General features: G+C 42.9%; 1 protein-coding gene across 2 annotated transcripts in view; it reads left to right on the forward strand.

Annotated features, from left to right (window-relative positions):
• Window positions 1–4,349, forward strand: part of FANCC (FA complementation group C) — a 143,385-nt gene extending 139,036 nt beyond the window's left edge. For both annotated transcript variants that reach the window (XM_050945827.1, XM_050945828.1), the window contains one exon: window positions 1,387–4,349. In XM_050945827.1, coding sequence (XP_050801784.1) covers window positions 1,387–1,530 — 144 coding nt within the window. In that variant the 3' untranslated portion in view covers window positions 1,531–4,349. The remainder of the gene's footprint in view (window positions 1–1,386) is intronic.
• Window positions 4,350–16,926: the final 12,577 nt, after the last annotated feature.

The raw sequence follows: 16,926 nt of genomic DNA on the forward strand, positions 1-16,926 counted from the left end.
AGCAAGGAGTGCTAGACACAGTTCTCTATGGAGCCCAGGGGTAGGCTAAAAGTTTGCTAGATAGTAATATACGGTTATCTTTGTACAGGGGACTGAATACACCTTAATGGTATCTTGAGTCCATGTTAACCCAGCAACAAGGGACTTATTTTGATTCTCATATTGTACAGCCGATAGACTACCAAGAAAACTCAATATTCTTTAATTTTTTTATTTTGTTACATACTGTTGTTTGCTGGGAACTGTTAAAAAAGTGTCATGTTCCACCCCAGAACTGACTGCATTTCATTGATGGATGAATCAATTTGCAGACATATTATATACTCTGAAGTGCTTTGGGATCCCTTTAAAATTAATTTGCTACATAAATGTTAGATTATTATTATATTGTTATTTAGCTACTATATATGTTACATATATTTATAGGTCATGTTTTACAATAAGAAGCCAAACCCTCTGATGAAAGCAGGCCAGAACTTCACATCGTTTTGCTTTAGCACTTTGTCTGGAAATTCTTCCTCTTGGTATCAAAGTACTGTACTCCTTTTATCCTTTATAAATCATTTTGCAGTGAGTGGAACTGGAACATTATTGCTGATTATTCCTTCTAGCTGTTATTAGTTGGAATAAACAAATATAACATTACTTTCTTTAAGGACTGCTAGGATATGTTAGAAAACCTAGGTGTTTTATAGAAAATGCCTGTTGATTATTCATTAACATAAAATGTTGTATGTTAAAGTTGTTTGGAAGCATACATAACTTTTCATTTGGGTCTATTTATTTTCCAAGTCTTATGTGCTGTCTGCCCTTTATAGATCAGTGAAACCCTTTAACAGTTAGGCTGCAGCACCTTATTCTGCTATAACAACCCTTTATTGAAAGATGGAAAACAAGATCCTTGGTCCTGTTAAATTTAGTAGCACAATGAGAATTTAAAATTGCTTTAAGGCAACAGCTTGGAATTCCCCTAGTGCAGGGGAGTCCTGAGCTAGTGTAGGGGAGGCTGTGCCAGCCCTTCCTACATTCCCCCCCCTCCTGGCAAAGGGGGCTTTCCGGGGTGGGCTGAGGACATATGAGAGGCAGGAGTTGGAACCAGAGTGGGATGCAGAGTGCGGAGTAGCCCTCAAGGATCAGCAGGCTGGAGAGCTGGAATAAAACTCCTCCCTGGTGCACTAAGTGCTCTTCTGTTACACTTTGAGATCTAGTCCTGAGATTTCTTTCTTTCTTTCTTTCTGGAATTTAGTTGCTTTTCAGATGATATCTACGACTAAAGGGCGGGGGGGCTAGAAGACAACATGTAGCATGTAGTACAATTATTGCACTTGGAGTAATGTATCTAAATTAGATTATTTCCTCTCTCCCTCCATTCTGTTTTTCCTTCAGGTGATACTGGCAAGCAATACAACTAATGAAGTTTTTGGCCTTCTTATACGTACTGCCTACAGATTTAACCAACTTGGATTAAAAAACCAAAGGGTTGTGAAGCTGGTGAATGAACTTCTTCAAGAACTAAGGTTTATGGATTAATTTTGTATTGTTGTCCAGATCAACCCAGTGACTAGACCAGCTGATCAGATCTTTTCTACGGTAAAGTGTGAAAGGGAACTCAGGTTTTTTTTATTTACATTCCCCCTTCCCCATGTATGAAAATAGAAAATGTTTGGAAATGTCATTCTGTTAGAATATAGCAGTAATCTTTTACATTGGTTGAAAATGTTGTTTGTAATGGTTTATTTTACAAGCCACGTGTGTCATCTAAATGCTGTTTATTCATAGCCTCATTGTTGCCAACATTATGTCCTAGTTGTGGTCTAGATTTTCTGTAAATTCTTAGTCCAGGAAGTGCAGCTGTTAGAGGTGGAAACAAAAGCTATAATAATAGGAAGAGGCCTTTCCTTCTGTAAAATAATTACTGATAAATCAAAACTACTGTTTGAATGTTACAAGGGAGAGATAAAGTTCAGAAAAATTATGTTATTTACGAGTTGATTATTTCCAGCTTTTGGGGAGTAATTTAACAATTTGAGCCTGAAATTCTGCTTCGGTGAGTCTAAGCCTGATCACAGACAAGTGATCCTTAATGGTTCCTTCTGAATATGTGCTTCCATAAAATACAGTTTCATGAAACTGAAAGACCAATCAACTCCTTAAGTTCTTATAAGTGATTTTACAAAATGAAACTCATCTCAGATTTACTATATGGCATTCCACAGAAAGTGTGTTCTTCCAAGGTAATATTCTCTGTAGTTTGTACCACAGGACTTTTAGCAATGTCAAGAATATCACAGAGAGGATTTGGTGAAGATTGTAAATGGATCTCGCTTTAATGCTGGAGAGTCTGTGTATCAGGAAGAAATTCTTTACCCCATATTAGTTAAAGGAGGACAAGCACAAGACAGGGTTATGGGAAGTTGTTTCAAATTTAAAGGGAAAATTTTCAGAGGACCACATAATGGGTGCACCAGCAAATCCCCACATTTCTGTATACAGACAGGTACACAATGACAGGTACACAGGTTCAATCTGGATTATATATATAAACTTTAAAAACAAATCTAAAAGAGGTGTGTTACTTCACTTTCTAGATTCAGAATTACTTGGTCCATACTAAGAGTATTATATTCATCGGTTTTCTATGGTTGCTGGAGGTGAACTGCTAGCAGGTGAAACACCACATTTCACAGTTCTGTCACTGCAATATATAAAAATCTAAAATAATTCCACATTGCTTTTTAAAGGAACCTATAATATCCTGTCAAATAATAGTAGGTTGACTCAGGTAGGTATGTAATCTGCAGTAAAGGCTCAGGGAAAGAATAGAAAGCAGTGAGAAATCATTCCCATTCTCAAATATTGGTTTCTTAAAAAGGGTTACATGGTTAAACATTACAAAAAAGGTTTACTGTTTTTTAAGATGCTTTTAACCCTCGTATTGGACTGAGTACCACCCAACTATTTCCATATTGGGGTCTTGGGGACTCTTACTATGTCAAAATTGGAAAAAAAACAGATGAATCCTTTAAATCTGGCTTTATTGTAACCAGTGAACTATAAAACAATGAACAAGTTAAAACTTTTCTAGATTCAGAAGTACACTGTCCTGAATTGTGTTGGGGGTCTAACTGACCTCATGTTTAGACAATGAAAATAGTTAGAGACAGAAACAATATAAAAGGCACAAAAGGAGAACACAGGCGGGAAATATCCTACTACTTTGAATGAATGGAGCAAGTAGGTGACATAGTTCAGAACATACAAAGTTTTTAGACGTAGCACATTTTTTATGTATTTTTCCAGAACAGATGTAACATCTTCCCCATTTTTCAGGCTTTGGATCAGTACCCAGCAAACTAGACACTGCTTCCCTAGCACTGTGAGGCAAGACTGCACCAGTAGTTTCACTATTTCTGTGCGCAGGTCCCTGAGAAACATCCATCTCTTACGCAAAGATTTATTATACCATTTGTGGTTCAACAAAATCCAAACAATATATGCATTCAGACATGCAATGTGCATGTTCAGTACCAGTCTTTGTCCCAGTAACAGCGAGTCTTTGCCATAGCTACAGCATCTGTCAAATGTGGACTGCCAGAAAATGTATCTGACAATTGTGGCTTCCCCAGAAACTCTTCCTAACAAGAGTAAGCATCCCAGAAAATCAGTTTGACAGTGTTATCTTAAAACCCCCCCCCGACTTTGCTGGACAATTGTGATGATACATAAGGCAAATGTTATCTGGGGTCTCACAGACCCCCAAGACTATGTTGGTGCATTTTATTTGAAAAGCAAAAACTGCCGAAACTATGATGCTGCGAATAAGGCTGCATGTTTGTCACGGAGATCACGGTTTCCATGACTTTCTATGACCTCTGTGGTGACTTGTGCAGTAGCCGGTGCTGGCTCAGGGGCTGCCAGAATTGGGCAGTAGCAGCAGTTTGGGTGTGTGGGAGGGGGCTCAGGGCTGGAGCAGGGGGTTGGGGTACCCTTACCGGGGTGGGGGAGTGTTTCCGTGCCTCTCTCCCCCGCCCCCAACACCAGTAGTGCCCCTGGCTGGCCTCCCCAGAGCTCTTGCGGTCTCCCGGCCCAGGTTTTAGTGAGGGGTGTATAGTAACAGTCATGGACAGGTCACGGGCTGTTAATTTTTGTTTACTGTCCATAACCTGTCCATGACTTTTAAAAAAAAAAATACGGTGACTAAACCATAGCCTTAATTACGAACAATGCTGAAAGAGTCATATAATCATATCATAACTGCTTCCTCAGAATAAAAACAATCCATCTGCATAATAGATTTGGGGTCTAACTGGCCCCAATAATTTTTGAGTAACCTATTTTGCTACACTAAAACCACAAGAGGTATGCAGACAAAATCAGTGATAGGAGATTGTTATCATCATAGATTGAGAATACTTAAAGAAAGAAGAGGCAGTGGTTTGCCTATTATGTTTTGTTTAATTTTTTTTTTAATGTGTTTGGGGTACAAGAGACCCCCAAAGACCTGGCAAGTGTAGTACTTTCATATTTCCCATTGACTTACATTGAGGGGTCTAACTGATCCCATTACCTTTTTAGTGACTTTTTTTTGCTACACAAAAACCATAACAGGAAGGATGATAAAACCAGTGCAGAAAGATTTTCCTCATCCTACTTCTGAGAATACTTAATGTATGAAGAAGCACAGGTTTGCACGAAAAACTGTTATTTATAGTGTAGTGCACACTGAGGTCAGATAGACCTGGAAAACAATGAGAGGGGAAAAGAACCCTGAGTGCCATCTGTGACTTTAAAAGGAGACCTCTGCACTTGCATTCCTTGTGCTTTAGTCAGCATGGCTGTTATGGTATTTTTTACTGCTCATTCACACTGTTTGCTTATGTACCTGTTACAGGGTATGTCTACACTGCAGGCTTGCCATATGTTCTGCCATGTGTTGTTGCCCAATCTACCCACCAGTCCCCACACACTTAAAACCCTTAAAAAATAGGGTTAAATGTGCATCGAGCCCATGCTAGTGTACTCGGCTGGTGGTATCAAACAATGCTAGAGTGCATCTCAAAGTGCAACACGATCTGCCCACTTTGCATTGTGGAGTCCTTCTCTGAATCACTGATTTCCAAGACGGTTTCCAATCCAGTAGGTATAGCTTGCATTCTTTGTTCCCAGGTGTATTACCTTGCATTTGGCTCTATTAAAACATATTTTGTTGGATTGTAACCATTTAATCAGATAACTCAGGTCACACTGTAACAGTAACTTGTTATCCCACCAATAATCTGCAAACTGTAGCAGCAAAAATGTTATATCATGTCTAGATCACTGATAAAAAAATTAATAGCTTTGGACCAAAAACCAATCCCTAAGCAATTCCACTAGAAATGGCCCCCCTCATGGGTGTCTCCCTGTGAACAACTAATTTTGAGACCTATCAGTGAGCTAGTTTTTATTCCATCTAATGTGTATCCTGTTAATTCTATACCTAGTTTGTTATATAAGGAGTTGTTCTGACCTTATTAGCTGGGCAGACAGTAGAGCATTTGAGTTATGGTTCCCAGAACATATAGAGAAAGCATCTTTTTTCAAGACAAACCAGAGAAACCACCATATAGGAACAAATGTGTGTCCATTAGAGCTTAAAGCTGCATAGTATGAGTGTGCAGTGAATGGACGTTGCATCAGGACAGATGTTTTATTTAGCTATAAGCCAAAATAATTTTGCAGAATTTTACAAGTTTAGGATGAAATTCTCAGCAGAAGTGACCAAGCAATTTTACCACAAAAGCTGTGAAAATCAACCCAATTTTTACGCTATTTCACAAGCATATTTTCAAACGAGCAGGCAAAATGGATGACCTATGGATCACTAAATAATGCTACATAAGGAACCAAGCATTTATTGATTCATGTGGCTCAAATAAAATGCAGCAAGATGAGAAACCCTAACTCTTAGTCCTCTTCTGCTCCCCAGGTTTGTAAAAGGCTGTGAGCACTGCAGTGCTTTGTATTCTCACTCCACAGTGCCTAATGCTAGCTGTGTTCTTGAATTTAGAGGCATACTGTATATTTTTACCTCTTCCATGCAGTCTGTAATTGCTGGTTGGGTTACAAAAACAGCATTTTTTCTTTGTAGGGGAAGAAATCATAGCATCTGTAGCTATGCTGCCAGGTGCGTGAGGCTTCATCTTGCCCGTGATTCATAACAACATTTGTATGTGGGCCTGTTTAAGTCCACCTACCTATCTGGCTAGCATTTGTACACTGTGATGTATTTTTTCCTTCAACTGCTGGTCTTATCTTTCAAAAGATAAGCTCGTTGTAGTTTCAATTACTGCCATAGCAGAGAGTATCTTATTCTGGGAATTTGCTGTGGGGTGGTCTGTTCAAAAGCAAATGCCAGAAAGGAGTTTCCCTTGCTTGCATTGGCCATCTTCCTTTAATCATCTCTCTGACTATAGGAAAGGAATAAACCTCATGAACCCCTTTTGAAGGGCTTAAGTGTACTCATAGTGACTGGTCCTTTTAATGGCCAAGGTCCCAGAGCCAAGTAGGCATAGGCACTGGATCGCTATCAACCTCTGAAACAAAAATTGTAAGTTTCAGTAATATAGTTAGTCCTACCAGGAAAGTTTTTGCCTTAAATAATATGTTATGTACTGGGAGAGAGTAAAAAATAAAAACAAACAAACAAAAAAAAAACTTGGTAACTTCATTATTGCCTGAGATTTGGCTGGTTGCCTATATACTGTAATCGCAGCACTGATATCTGACTGGAAAGTAACTTCTTATTAGACAAGTAACTGCAGCAGCCTCACGGAGTGGGAAAAATCCTATATTATTACATCCTTGAATAGTCCTGTGCCTTTCTAATTAATCTGGATATCTCTTCCTTGCAAATGTCCACCACAACAGTCACATATTAAATCAGATAGGACAATAAGTCCATGCACCAAAATGCTTGGCAGCTTTTGCAGACACATTTCCAGATTGATGTAAACTGAGCTCTCCTTGTGCTCTTGAGCCTAATGACTTCCCCTGTTTAGTTGTCCTCCTGCTTCTCAAGTCACCATGCTTACAGTTTCACTGAACTTCTCATTTGTACCTAATGGGTCAACCTGTGATACTTGTTCACTGTATGTTGTTTTCCCTTTATCTTCTGAGCCTCTGGTTCACTATGAACCAAGAAAACATGTTCCTTTACACTTGTATTTTGCCTCTTCTGTGTAGTTTCTGTAAAAAGTTCTTTTAAATGAATTTTGAGTCATGTATGAGCAATGGGTTTCTCTTTTTTTGCAGTGGCTCAGGGCTCTCTAGCTAATGATTCTGTAACTCTCTACTCTTATAAACTGTCCAAAAATCTGACTGCTGCCTCCTGTTCCAATCTAACTTACAACTAAAGATAAGGATCTGAGACTCCTGTCTTTATTACAAAAAGAACAGGAGTACTTGTGGCACCTTAGAGACTAACACATTTTATTACAATTTATTACAGGTTTCTGAAGAGATTTCTAGTGTTTTGCATTCTTAATTCTGTTATTGTGCATCACTTCTATACTAGCATGAGTTGTCTGACAACAGAGAACAGAAAAGCTACTATCAAATTCCATTAGAGGAAGAGCTGAAAGGGGTACTTGGATACACTCTGGCATTACTGCTGAAGATGGAAACTACTGCTGGACACAGGCAAACCCAAGCATTAATTGCAAGTTTCTGGCTAGACATAAAATTATCATCTCTTCTGAAGATAGGGAAAAATATAGGCTCTGTCTTCATAGAGACCATGAAGTGTCTCGTTCAAATATGATGCAAAGAAAATAATAGTTAGACACCGTCAAGCTTCAGCTTTCCTTGCCTGTGATTCCTTTGTTCTTTAAGGTACTATTTCTGTGAGATATCAGTGCTCGCTGATATTTAGTATATCATAGATTTTAAGGCCAAAATGTAGACCTTAGAACCTCACCCAGTAATTTCTGCATGAAGCCCATAGCTTCTGATTGAGTTACAGCATATCTTTTAGAAAGACATCCAGTCTTGTTTTAAAGACTTCAAGTGATGGAGAATCCACCACAATCCTGGGTAAATTGTTCTAGCAGTTAATTACGCTCACTGTTAAAAGTCTGTCACAAACATTTCTTGATCAGGGTCTCTCCTCAACATCCTCACCTCCACTCACCATGTTAACACAGGTAGGCCCCAGACAGTTACTTAACTGCAAGGTCTTTGGGTCAAGGACTGTCTTCTTGGTTATGTGTTTGTTCAGTGCCTAGTGGGGTACAGGTCCATGACGGGGCCTGCTAGGCCCTACTCCGATACAAATAACACTCCCAATACAAATATATTGCACCCACAAGCTCGATTCCCCATCCAGGTATTTTTTAGGTCCTTGAGAACCTAGGACAGGGGTTATTACTACAACTGGTTCTGTCTGCCTCCCTGGCTGATGGGATAGAGACAGGATTTCCTTTGATAACTCTTCTCTGTGGATTGGCGTGTTTGAACCAACAATAGAACCAGTCATATTAAATATGATCATTTATTTTACAGATAAAATACAATGAAGTTATACAAACACTGCAGAATAAAATCAAAGGGCTTATATACAAAAATATACATGGGTTGAGACTCAGGCCTAACTTTTCATTACATCCTTCACATAACAGATTTTCCTCTCATAAAAATCCAACCACACAGCCTGTTCTTAACTCAACTTCACTTCAAGCCTCAGCTAGAAGGATGTTCTCAGATGCCTGAAAAACTGAATTCTCTTGTAAAAATCTCTATGAAATCTCTGACACTGTTTGAGGCGGAATAATTTGGGTAGTTATTCCTAAACTGCTTTCCCTCTGTTTAAAGGTTAAATGTTAGGGCAGCCCAGTAATGGTAAATCACTCAGGTATGAGCTATACTTGAGGGAGATTTGCCAGCTCCCCAACAACTGTTTCAAAATACAGTAATGGACATGGGGTGGGGGAAGAAATGACAAAAGGGGCTTTCTCATGGTATCCTTTCTGTAGTGCTATTCTTTTTCACACTTCTCCTGGTCCATCAACCATATTTTCTTCCATTAGACCTAAGAACAAATCTGATATTTCAGAGGTGCTGAGCACTAAGCATTAACTCCTGTTGGAGTAATGGGAGTTCTCAGCACCTCTGAAAACTATGGCAAAAGCCTTTCATTGATAAACTAAATATTGTGCTGACAGTGTTTCAGGATAATAAGCAGCAGCAGGGAGCTGGGGGGAATGCCTGATTAAGCTGGTGATTTTACCAGCTAAGATACTGTGGTTGTGGTATTGGATGCTATTGCCTCCATAATGTCAGTTGCATTCAAGATTGTGGCACTGAACCCCACTGCTCACTGGAGAGCAATTGCTTTTCAAGGCATCACTTTCTTTTTAGAGTTATTACCGGCACTCATTGGTGTGGTGCACTCTGGGCAAAAGAGCCAACTAGGTTTATAACATTTGTTCTTATAGTTTTCCAAGAATGATGGTTTCCTAATATATTATCCTACTTCCTTCCTACGTTTTATAGAGCTCGAAAATTAGAAAGACCATAAAAAGGGGCCTCATAATAATCAAGTTGAGGAGGCAAAGGTAGCGATGAGATGATGGTTTTAGCACAGGTGGAGTTGAGAGACTCTTACATGGGCAATATTGTAGAAATGCAGCTAGGTTGATTTACGAAAATAGGAGCTGCAGAAGAAGAAGAGAGTTCAGAGTTAAGTATAACGCCAAGGTTGTAGCCAGAGGCAAATGGAAGGTATGAGTTGAAAAGAGGAGATAAAATAAAGAATTGGGTTTTAGGATTATCTTGGTTGCCTCAGATAACTTTTTAAGAAGTAGGTGAAAGAAATTGAGATTATAGTTTAATTGGTGAAATCAGGAAGAGAGAAGGTTAAAAGGGCTGGGTATTAAAAATACCAAAATATACAGAACTGAGTATAGAAAAATGATAGATAAAGGAAGATGATATAATATAATCAAGCATAAGAAATTGTGTAGAAACCTTGTAGGATGCCTTAGAGGAGAGGGCCTTGTGCAGAGACAGAGCTACTACCAAGGGGATGGAGGAGTTTGATATGTGGAATCAGAAACATCCAAGAAGAGAAAAAAATCATGGCTGCAGAATTAAGGAGATCATGAATACTCCACAAGGCGGAAGGTTGCAATGATGTCCAAGAGACTGAGTGTGAGGGAGAAAAAGCCATTTTGAGTATGAACAGTATTTGCTCTTTTAGCTATTTAGTGGTGTTGTGACTGATATTTTTATTCTGAAATCTCAACCAATATAAACCTAATGGCATGTTGAAATTGAAATCCTGCTTTCTAGTCAGTTAACTGTTAGGAAAAAAAAAGTAGCCAAGATTATAGCAGTAGCAACCACCAGCTCAAATTAACACACGAAGAGTTAATTTTTAAACATTTGTATATTCTCATAATAATAAATAGGGCGCACGTTTTCTGGCAGCTGATGAGAGGTTGGGATAATGGCCATTATTTTGCCTAGAAAATATGAAATCAAGCTTTATTCACATTAATTTGACATTCTAATAAATATAGCTAACCTCCAAACTGCTGTGAAAATGTCCCATATCTTTTTGAGAGACAAAATGGGTGAGGTAATATCATTTATTGGACTAACTCCTGTTGGTGAGAGAGACAAGACGACAACAGAAGGTCCAATAAATGATATTGCCTCAGCCACCTTGTCTCTAATATCCTGGGACCGATATGGCTCAAACTACATTGTTTTTAACCTTTTCCTTTGGCAAAAAATGTGTATTACACAAGCAAGATGGCATTATTATTTATTACTATTATTTTTACAACACTCTCAACATATTTACTTTACAGAAACAAAAGCCTTGTCTGTTTTAAAAACTGCTCCAGTTTTAATAAATCGGCTTAGTTAAACCAGTGCAAACCTGTGTGGTTTGTGCTGGTTTAAATAAATCCATTTAGAAGCATCTCTTTAGTTAAATCTATGCAACTTTTAATACAGACAATCTCTAATTAAAAGATACAGTCCTTGATCCAGTTAATTATAATTTAAGACCCCAATCTTGTAAGGTCTTATGCATGTGCATTAGATCACTCATTCAAGTAGTCCCATAGATTTCAATAGGGATTAGTCACATGAGTACATTTATGCACATACTTAAGTCTTTGCTGGGCTGGGGTGTAAATTTCGACAAGACACAGCTTAGGCATGTCAACATTTTGATGATTCAATAATTATGTTTGGTAGCCTGTTTTGTTTTTATTATATTCAACACCAAGTTTAAAACTCTGGGCCTAATTCTCTTATACCAGCATTGGTGCTGCTGAGTGGGGGGCAGTAGTTAAAGGTCTCCAGAAACAAACTGTCTCCCAATCAGTATATAAAATTTTGCCTGTTGGTAGGGAACTCCATCAAATGTCCATCATGAATGCTAGAGATTGCAGGACTCATAAAATAATGCTTGAACATTAAAAGTATATTAATTGAATGTGATTTTTAAATGTCAAGGACCATATTTATAGAGGAAAGTATGTGAGTAAAATAGAGTCCTTATCTTCCATGTTAGTGTTTGTTTGGGTAGAATGATAGTCCTCGCCTTTAACACAGGCCTGCATAACTCGTAAAGCGGCGAGGGCCACATTACTCCAGAGAAAACAGCTGAGGGCCGAAACCCCCCGGCCCTGCGGAAATGCGCCCCCCCCCCGGCCCAGCGGAAACACTCCGCCCCAGCACCGCCCAGCCCTGCAGAAACAAACCCTCCTTTCCTAGTGCCACCCCACCAAAACAGCTGTGGGCCAAAAAGGAAGGTTGGGGGTGGGGAGGTGATACTTCATTTTAAATCAACCAGGGGCTCCCAGCTGAAGAGCTGGCTGAGAGCCCTCAGGGTCAAATTAAAGAGCCCGGGGCTCCGGCGGGTGCGGGAACCCGGAGCTTTGTGGGGCTGGGGCAGGGATTTAAAGGGCCCAGAGCTCCTGCTGCTGAGGAGAGCACGAGCCCTTTAAATCCCAGCCCCAGCGCATCCGCTGGAGCCGCCGCCGGGATTCAAAGGGCTCTGGGCTGCCCGTGGCGGCGGGAAGCCCTGCGCCCTTTAAATCTCAGCCGCGGCCGAGAATCTCTGCGGGCAGCTCAGAGCCCTTTGAAACTCGACCGCAGCTGGGATTCAAAGGGCTCTGGGCTCCCCGCAGCTGCGAGGAGCTGAGCCCTTTGAATCCCGGCCACTGCTGAGATTTAAAGGGCTCTCCACGCCTGTGGGGAGCCCAGAGCCTTTGAATCCCATCCGCAGCTGGCAGGGCTGGCTTTAGGAAGTGCGGGGCCCAATTCGAACATTTTCGGCGGGGCCCCAGCAGGGATGACTGGGAAAAAAAAACATGTAAACAAAAAGCCTTTCATTTCTTAGCAACCGGTTCCCTATAAAAAGTTCTGCCACAGTATGTATTTTTTGTACCAGTAGGGTTACCATACGTTCGTATTTTCCTCCTGGATGGTGATTTAAGATCCAAAAAGCCTGACATGTCCGGGAAAGTACAGATGTATGTTAACCCTACCTAAAGTTCTTTTTTAAAAAGATGTGTCTGAACTAGAAATGAGCTCCGCCACTCCCTGAGGGTGTGCTAGGGTGCACGTGTGGGTCCCAGCTGCTCCCTGCCCACCTCATTGAAGCAGGTGTGCAGGGTTACTTCCCTGGGAACTACAGGGCACCAGTGCACATGGGGCTGGCTGGAGGTGGGGGGGAGGTGGCTGGAGGTAGGGTCCTGCTGCAGGCTGGGCAAGGGATGTGGGGCAGGCTGGAGTCGGCGTGTGGGATGGGTTGGCTGGCTTCAGGCAGGGCCACGGGGGAGGGTGCGGCATGGGTTGGTAGGGCTGGAGATAAAGGAGTGCAGGACTGGCTGGCTTCAGGCAGAGGGGTGCGGCAGGGGTTGGCTGGAGACAGGGAAGGGGGTGCAGGGCTGGCTGCAGACGGGTTGGTGGAGGGCTGAAGGCAAGGCAGGGGGTGAGGGGCTGGCTGGAGATGGGCTGGCTGTGGGCAGCGGGTGCAGGGCTGGCTGCAGACAGGAACTGGTGCAGGCAGGGCAGGAGGTGCGGCAGGGGTTGGCTGCGGGCAACTGGTGCAGGTACAGGGAGTACAGCCCATCCTGTATGGTGAGCGCCTCCTCCTCCTGCCTCCCCCACCAGGGTAGCAGTAGCACCCTGTGGCTCAGGAGCTATTTAAAGGGCCTGGGGCTCCCCTGCTTCCACTGCCCCAGCCCTGTAAATAGCTGCAGGAGCCCTGGGAAAGTGGTGGGGCTCCGGGGGATATTTAAAGGACCAGGGCAGCAAAGGCATCTGGAGACACCCCCCCCCCCCCGCTACCCCAGGGCTCTGGGGGCTATTTAAAGAGCCCGCGGCTCCCCTGCTTCTACCTCCCCAGCCCTTTAAATAGCCGAGGGAGCCCTGGGGAAGCGGTGTGGCTTCAGCGGCTATTTAAGGACCAGGGCGGCAGAGGCAGCTGGAGCCCCGGCCCTTTAAATAGCCCCCAGAGCCCCCCGCTACCCCAGGGCTCTGGGGGTATTTAAAGGGCCTGGGGGCTCCTTCTTCTACCGCCCCAGCACTTTAAATAGCCACGGGAACCCTGGGGAAGTGGTGGGGCTCCGGTGGCTATTTAAAGGGCCGGGGTGGTAGAAGCGACGGGAACCCTGGACTTTTTAAATAGCCCCCAGAGGCCCACAGCCCTACCCCAGGGCTCCAGCAGTGGTGCTGTGGTGGCAATTTAAAGGGCCTGGGAGCCGCAGGCCTTTTAAATTGCCCCCTGGGGAAGCTGGGCCACCCTGCTACAGCGCACTGGCTTTTGCCGGTACACCGTACTGGGGCTTGGGCATGTGGCCCTCTTAGGGGCGGGCTGATTCAGGGGAATTGGATGAATTGGCCTAAAGCCAGCCCTGGTGGCTGAGATTTAAAGGGCTCTGGGCTCTCTGTGGCTGTGGGCAGCCCAGAGCCCTTTGAATCCCGGCTGCGACTGAGATTTAAAGAGCTCTGGGCTCTCTGCGGCTGCGGGCAGCCCAGAGCCCTTTGAATCCGGGCCGGGGCTGAGATTTAAAGAGGTCTGAACTCCCCGCCGCTGCGGGCAGCCCAGAGCCCTATGAATCCCGGCTGCGGCTGAGATTTAAATGACTCTGGGCTCCCCACCGCTGTGAGCAGCCCAGAACCCTTTGAATCGCGGCCGTGGCTGGGATTTAAAGGACTCTGGGCTCCCCACCGCTGCGGGCAGCCCAGAGCCTTTTGAATCCCGGCCGCGGCTGAGATTTAAATGGCTCAGGGCTTCCCACCGCTGTGGGCAGCCCAGAGCCTTTTGAATCCTGGCCGCGGCTGAGATTTAAAGAGGTCTGAGCTCCCCGCCACTGTGGGCAGCTCAGAGCCTTTTGAATCCCGCCGCGGGCCGCACAGTGAGGCTCTGTGGGCCGCATGCGGCCCGTGGGCCGTATGTTGTGCAGGCCTGCTTTAAAATCTCTGAAATGGTATTTTGTCCAAGGGGGGGGATACAGTTTAACTAGAGACCATGTAAAGCTCTTACACACTGAGGTGATTTTAAAATTTTGTAAATAATACAGAACTTCAGCAGACATATTTTCTGTAGTCTAGCGTCTCTCACAATTCTGAGACATCTGGGCTGCTCCATGCTGCAGCTCACAGAGGTGGGCCAAAGTTGCAGTGCTGTGTGCACTGACCACGTCTCCAGCTCTTGCTTGCCACCAGATTCTCTGCCTCCGTGGCAGCAGTCAGTTGGTGGGTTTAGCTGCTATTGTTTCTTTTGTTCCCCTAGCTGTTTTTCTTGCCTGTTTTCAGCAGTGGCGATCACATCTCTTTCTTAACCCTTTCTCCTCCTCCCTGGGTCAAATTTCATTGGCTTAATGGGTAAGCTGTCTGGAGCTGCTGGCCACATGCCAGTTATACATAGTTGTGTTCCCACTGAAGTTACTAATATCTTTCTGTGAGTTCTGTGCAGCATTGGAATGACTTATGTGGCACCAAGCTGGGGGGAGAGGGGTGGCCAGCACGTGCAGCACTGCAACTTTGGACCCCCTCTGAGAGCTGCAGTGTGCAGAGGAGCAGCCCAGATGTCTTGTGGGAGATGCTAGCAGAAAGGAGACTATTGGTAAGAATTTTTCCATTTGATGTTTATATATTTAATGTACATCAAAATATACATGTTTCAGGTTATGATCGAGTTCATGTACATCTATTCCTGTCTTTTAAACCATACATACCAAAAAAAACTCCACTGAAAGCGTGGAAATTCCTTTTTATTTTAGCACTAGCAGCTTTGGTGGATTCACAGCCAGTAATATTATGCCCCAGGAAAATACATCTCTGAACACAAAAGGATTAGCTTGCTCCCATTGCACAATAGTATTTGAGCACATATGGGATGTATCAACACCCACTGTTCAAATATCCCCCTGCAATAGCCAGGCACAATAGCGCTAGTTAAGGATGGTGTTTCAGACCCCAATCCTGAATTTTCTTACATCTCTGAGAACCTTAATGTTACTTGAAGTTTCTACATTAATTTCCTTTGTTGAAAGGAAAAACAAGGGCTGTCCAATGAACCAATGTATGCATCGGAAAAGTGGCATCCCCTTGGCTCTCTTAGGCAATAGAAGTCCATCTGTATAGAAGGTGGGAAGAATCAGTGGTAACCAGTGCCTAATCTTGATTTTGCAGTCTATTTAATCATGTGTATGTAGTTAGGAATGTAATCCGATTTATATATACAAACATATTGTCAATGCTCAAATAATCACCTGTTCCTTCTTTCCCACCTTTTGAATTTTGGTAAAATAGCTCCTACTCTCAGCTCTAGATTCTCAGCCTGGATCTCTCTCTGAGGATAAAAGACCAATTGTATATTTAATTCCTAAGAAACTATCAAGGAAAGACAGGTCTGACTGGGAAGGTCAAGCCAAAATTTGGGGATGGCATGGAGTTGGGGAGGAAATGAACATAGAGCCAACAATGTGTTTATGTGGTGGTGTTGGGTAGTGGTAAGGATAGAGTGGACAATACTAGACTGTTTTTGCCAAACCACTGACAATGGCTGGGCTACAGGCACTGTCTGTTAGTTGGGAGGCTAGTGAAGTGGGAAAACTATTGTTGAGGGAGAAAAAAGCAGGGGAGAGCTTGCTCAGGCTAGGGTGAGGAAGAGAGGGTCTGGAGATTATTTTAATCTGCTGAAGTCCCTCCGTAAAGAGAACTAAGGGTGAGACTATCTCTCCTAAATGTTAATCTATTTTATTAAGATTTCCAATAGATTGGCATCTTGTTACTGCTTAGTTCAAAGAGATTCCACAATTCTCTTTCCTTTCTATGTACTTATATATTCAGTAACACCTATAAACATAAAGATCCAGATCCACAAAAGCACTTAGGTTTATGTCCGTAAATCCCAGTTCTGGCTCCATTGTGATCTGCGGAATTCCGACCAAATCCCACGTACACCTAAACTCACTTGGTACCTATATTTTCAAAGTAGACTAACCACTGGTTATAGAATCATTTTCTCTCTCTCTGGCCCAATGACTGTTCCACACTGTGGATAAACACTTAAATAGTCTTTGGGCAGAGTAAAAGAGAATGATTTTGTGGACCAGTGGTTAGGGTACACAACTGGGAGAGCACAGACCCCAAGTCCAGTCCCCCTGCTCCAATGACACTTTCATTATTTAGCTACAGTGGAACAGTTTCAGCAGGAGAGAGTGGGAGGGCCCCACATCAGAATATCTCCTAGAGCTCTGGCTAGAGCGGGAATTGAACTGGGTCTCCCACATTCCAAGTAAGTGCGATAACTCCTGGGCTAAAAGTTATAACTGGGGCATTACCACCCTGTTCTCCTCTGGCCATTTTATGTGGAGTAAAGCAGGCACCTAACTCATTCCTTCCAGAAGTGGTTTA

This window comes from Gopherus flavomarginatus, chromosome 3, assembly GCF_025201925.1.
Source record: "Gopherus flavomarginatus isolate rGopFla2 chromosome 3, rGopFla2.mat.asm, whole genome shotgun sequence".
Classification (NCBI taxonomy): domain Eukaryota; kingdom Metazoa; phylum Chordata; order Testudines; family Testudinidae; genus Gopherus; species Gopherus flavomarginatus.